This window comes from Pogonomyrmex barbatus, unplaced genomic scaffold, assembly GCF_055798465.1.
Source record: "Pogonomyrmex barbatus isolate J1 unplaced genomic scaffold, ASM5579846v1 scaffold4, whole genome shotgun sequence".
NCBI lineage: Eukaryota > Metazoa > Arthropoda > Insecta > Hymenoptera > Formicidae > Pogonomyrmex > Pogonomyrmex barbatus.
In genome coordinates this window covers 4,561,980-4,567,244 of record NW_028297138.1, presented here as the reverse complement: position 1 = coordinate 4,567,244, position 5,265 = coordinate 4,561,980, and the positions used below count along the sequence as shown (strand labels likewise).

At 40.9% G+C, this 5,265-nt stretch overlaps 1 protein-coding gene across 1 annotated transcript; it reads right to left on the bottom strand.

Annotated features, from left to right (window-relative positions):
• Positions 1-2,862: 2,862 nt before the first annotated feature.
• LOC148935715 (uncharacterized) lies at positions 2,863-4,950 on the bottom strand. Its single transcript, XM_089081151.1, has 5 exons — positions 4,601-4,950; positions 4,010-4,411; positions 3,366-3,655; positions 3,150-3,302; positions 2,863-3,089 (listed from the first exon to the last, which is right to left on the bottom strand). The coding sequence occupies exons 1-5, from the start codon at positions 4,948-4,950 to the stop codon at positions 2,863-2,865; spliced, it is 1,422 nt and encodes a 473-aa protein (XP_088937277.1).
• Positions 4,951-5,265: the final 315 nt, after the last annotated feature.

Below are 5,265 nucleotides of genomic sequence, written 5' to 3'. Positions count from 1 at the left end.
ACTTCATTTATCTCTTCCTCCATCTCCTACTGATTTATTTGCACAAATTTTCCCTGATCCATCTTCCGACCCGAGCCAATTTCGCCCAACCGAATTCAGTTATTCTCCCGCGCATCCATCCGATGCAGAATCCTTTCTCGCCTTCTACGCTCTATTCTCAGGTCCTCTTTTCCGAGATGGCGAAACCTCTCTTTGAAGATTTAGAAGAAAAATCCCATCCTATCGACTTAATAACCCGACTTCCTGAGGAACATCTAGAATATTCTCCTCCTTAATGCTCATGTATTAATCTTCCATTACACCATACACATATTATATATAATTTCTTATTATATTTTGTAATCTTTCCTTCATTTAGTATATTATATATAGTATATTATGTCATTTAGTTTGTAATAATGTTGTCATTAGTTTAAGTTAATTAAAGAATTATAATTGTGTTACCAAATAGGATTATCATACCAAAGATTGACTCATATATTCACACTCTCCTTTATAAAAATCCTAAATGATAGCATTTGGCCTTCCTACCGATGGCCTTTCTACTTATGTAACATTCGCGATTTCAGACAAATAATACATACATCTACACAAATGCTTCTTCTCTTATTTTTTTTTTTTATTAAGTTGTCGGAAAAGTTCGTGCCGTTTCTCCGATAGATGGCGCAATATAAATAATAATGATATGAAATAAATTGATATGACTTCTACATATCATTTGAAAGAGGACACTGTGCTTAATATTTTAAAATATTTTGATTGTACAGAGTTGCGTTGTGTGTGTGTGTGTGTGTGTGTGTGTGTGTGTGTTGCAATCGTGTAAAAATGGATTACAAAAAAGAACATTTTCGGCACATTTATTATATTATTATCGGAAAGGGAAAAACGCTGCAGATGCTCATCGAAAGATATGTACTGTGTATGGGGAAAATGCCATTAGTGAATGCACAAATCGAAAGTGATATGCGCGTTCTGGAAACTTGGATATGACCGATGCTGCTCGCTCTGGACGACCATCCGCGGATGTCGATGATCAATTCTTGGCCTCTTCAATGGTGTCGAATGACCGACATCTCACAACGCGGGAGATCGCATAACGTTTAAATATACATCATTCAACCATCGCCGATTACTTGAAATGCTTAGGGATGGTGAACAAGGCCTATGTTTGGTGCCACATAAGTTGACTAAGCGAAATCACATACATCTTTACAGACTCGTCAAAAACTTTTATGCTTAGGCTGGGATGTTTTGCCACATCCACCATATTCTTCCGATATTGCTCCATCAGATGTACATTTGTTTCGCACTCTACAGAATAATCTTCAGGGAAAATCATTCACTTCTGTGGAGGACGTCAAAAAGCACCTGGACAACTTTTTTGCTCAGAAAGAAACCCAGAAGTTTTACGAGAAGGGAATTGTGGAATTGTCGGCACGATGGCAGAAAATCATCGATCAAAATGGAGAATATATATTGTTGGATTGAATAAACGTTTCAATGTCTCAATTTGATGTCTCATTTTCACCTCCAAAATGATACGAACTTTTCCGATAATCTAATATTATGTATATCTTTTTACTAATTAAAATTAATATTTAGATTTTAATTTTACTTTTATTTTCTTTTAAAATCCTCGATCTCTTTCCCCTATCCCATCGCACGAAGTCTTTCCTTGATAATAAGAATTAAGTTTCTTGACCAAAAAACGATCGACGAACTTACGTCTACGGCAAAGCGTCATAGCGTTTCTTCATCGCTAACTCAGTGCCGAGACATAAGCAGTACGTTCGACTCGAGATCACGTTTCCACGCCTGAGCGTTCTTCTCTTCTTTCGAGAGCAGCTGTTCGTCCTTCCGAACTCATTCAATTCCCGTTCATTTTTAATTTTATAATTTACTCTGGACGTAACACATGTAATATCCTTTGAACTTTGTCGTACATGAAATCTAACTTTCTCGTTTGGAAAGAGGAAAAGTATCTATCAAATTTCTTGCATATATTGTACAATTTTATTGTTTTGCACTAACTCAAATTTGTTTCTTCATTCTTTAGATAAAGAGTAATTAAACTTGAGTTCATATTTTTGTCTTCTGAAGAAATGGTTAAAATAAATTATAATTTATTATGCAGGATAGCAGAAGTGATACAACGAAGACGCTTATTAATTATAGCATTATTACTTTCTAAAAAGAAAAAATATAAAAAAAAAGGATATCAGATTTTATTAGTTATTGGATATAATAATTACAGCCGATATATATTTGTCAAACAAACAGACAATAGATGGTTTTCATCGACAGACTGGATTTTTGTGTCGAATAATTTTTACTTTTCTGAATTTCAAGGCAATAATTATCGCGAACTATGTGTTGTTAAATCAACGATCTTGCAACGTGGCCTTTTTTTTTTGCGAGAGGAGGAGAAATGCATTTACGCGCTCCTGGAGGTAACTGTTCCCTCCAGGGAGTATAGGACTCACTTGCTGGCCAAGTATTACCCACTAAAACCATCCTCTATACGAATACAACACTAAAGGCTTACGGATAGAATCCCGGGACGCCACAGGCACAACTTTAGGGCCCATCCAGCCATGCTCGTAAAACCGAAGCTCAACAATTACGGTTATTAATTAACTTCTTTGACTGCTACAGAAATCCAACACTCGGACATCCACATCACCACCAGGACCAGGAAGAGCGAGAATTCACGTCGCGGGAAGAGGAAACGGAATCAGGTGAGAACCGGACCCCATGACAGGCGCGGACATGCGGGAATGCGGGAAACGCGCAGTCGATCCGCCACGCGGGGGACAGATGCGACCACGCGACTTGGACCGGGCGATCGGCATAATCGATCCCCTAAGCCATCACGATCAACGCACCCTGTCTTCGTCTCTCCGCATCTTCCTTGAGAGACATGATTTCACCTATCATTGATTCTATCCATTGCCACTCGTCTCGTCCCGATAACATAGATTCGACGAGCGTTCCCTCAGATAATCTTTTCCCGAGTCTTCGCTCAACTTCTTCGCGCAAATAAGACCATGCCTCACAACGAAACACCGTGTGACCAGCATCGTCCCGTCCTGCAGGACAAAATTCGCAACGCTTTGTATAAAACTTTTTAATCCTATATAAATACGAACTAAAACAGTCATGATTCGTCAATGCCTGCGTCAATCGATATGACAAAAACCCATGAGTTCTGGATAACCACTCCTCTAAGTGTGGAACTACTAGTTTTCGGGTGTACAACGCAGCATCGTCCGGAAACATTTTAGTCAACATTTCTTTCCACTCTGTAATTATGTCATTCTTAGCTTTAAGTTTAACAACATTTCTTGCTTGATGGGTAAGCTTACTTTGGTGTCTAAATTCTAATTCCGAAATACGATCATTCACCTTTTTCCTGCTCCTGGCCAAGATGGCGAAGGGAGGAATTCCCGCTAAAAGCAGTGACGCCGTCATCGATACCATACGATAGGCCGAGATAACTCTAATCGATACACGCCTCTGTATACGATTAATCGACTTTAGATTCCTTTTAGTGAGGGCTTCATCCGTGGCCCATACCGGAGCACCATACAATAGTATGGAGTGCACTACGCTGGCGTACAGCTTACGCTTGTCAAATTTAGGACCACGCAGGGTCCTTGGGCATCAAGAGGTTCAGTCGCGATAACACTCTTTCCGCCTTTCCCGATACCATCTCAAAGTGATGAGTAAATTTCCATCTATTGTCGATTACAATACCAAGGTACTTCATCCTATCGATTGACTGGATAGAGACCCCATCCACTAAAAAGGTGAGACTTTTATTCTTAATGCTACCGAACAAAACAGTACAGCCTCCGTCTTAAAAGGAGCAACTTTGAGCTCTAGACTTTTAATTTTGCTTATCACTAAATCACAGATTAAGTTCGCTCTAGAGGTGCACAAATTAAAATTCTTACTGCTAACGATGATCAACGTGTCATCCGCAAAGCACAAAGTGTAAGAACCATACGGCATTCCAACGCTCAATACACTGTCGTATGTGATGTTCCACAACAATGGACCCAGGACTGAATCCTGAGGAACACCACATGTCACTGAGTGCTCTGTGTAGCGGCCGCTCTTCTTAATCGCTAAGATGCGACGATCAGTTAGGTAATCCATTAGCACACGTATTATGTACAACGGTACCTGCTTGTCTTTTAACGCTTTTATAATTTGCCTCCAGGCCAAAGAATTGAATGCATTGCGGATATCCAAGCCGATAGCCAAGCAATACTCACCCTCACTAGTATGATTTCGGATTATATGCTGCTTCCTAATTATCGCATCGTTCGTTAACTTACCAGACCTAAAGCCATATTGTTGATGGCTGAGACGGCTCCGGAGGCCTCCCTCCAGATGGGAAACTATCCTATTAAACAATATACGTTCGAAGATCTTCCCTATGTCACTCAATAGGCAAATTGGACGAAAAGATAGTGAGTCGTCTAACTTACCCGGCTTTCGCAGTAAAACCAAGCGCGCTCGCTTTCATTCGGAGGGGAATACGTCTTCCCTCATACATTTATCAAAACATTTAACAAAACGCGTCGAGTCCAACGAGTAGTAAAGCCTTAAAATACGCGCCGATAAGCCATCCAATCCTGGAGCCGCCTTGCGAGAGCAGGACTTCTTTGCAGCTGTAACCTCATCTTCGAGCACTGCAGGAATAGTCTCGTCCAGAACCCCAAGTGCATCCTTATTCCATTTGATGACCATACGGGTAGGAAAGAGCGATCTCACCACCTCGCCGATCTTGGCAAAGGACAAATAATCCAGTGGAGCATTGTACTCCGAACCTCGGATCTTCTTCATTATTGCCAGGTACGGCCTACCCCAAGGATTGGAGTTTATTTCCTCCAGTAGCTCACTCCAGGCCAGTTTTTGAAAGCGCGAGATCGCATTCCTCATATTCCGAGACCGTTGACTATACTGCAGCCGGAGGTCTTCATATTGCTGCGGATTGCGGTCTTTTCATCTTCGAGCTCTGGTTAGCTTCCGTCATGTTTGAATACATAGCCTGCGTAATTCGACTATCTCCTCATTCCACCAGTAGGCCCTTCTTATGTGCACTTGTCTAGATCTAGGCATTGACAAATCGCAGACACGAGACAACAACCGAGTGAGCGAGTGAGAGAAGTCGTTAGCTAAGCTCGTAGGATCACACAGTACATCAGCACATCTAAGATATTCGTCCTTGAACTTGTCAGGATCGACTTTGTCCGG

Bases quoted from the DNA above. Each gene is read 5' to 3' on its own strand.
- LOC148935715 (XM_089081151.1), bottom strand. From the start codon at position 4,950: ATGAGGAATGCGATCTCGCGCTTTCAAAAACTGGCCTGGAGTGAGCTA. The intron at 3,656-4,009 runs GTATGGTTCTTA...TTGATGCCCAAG, and splicing joins GTATTGAGCGTTGGAATGCC to GACCCTGCGTGGTCCTAAAT. The intron at 3,090-3,149 runs GTTCGTATTTAT...TTTGTCCTGCAG, and splicing joins GACGAATCATGACTGTTTTA to GACGGGACGATGCTGGTCAC.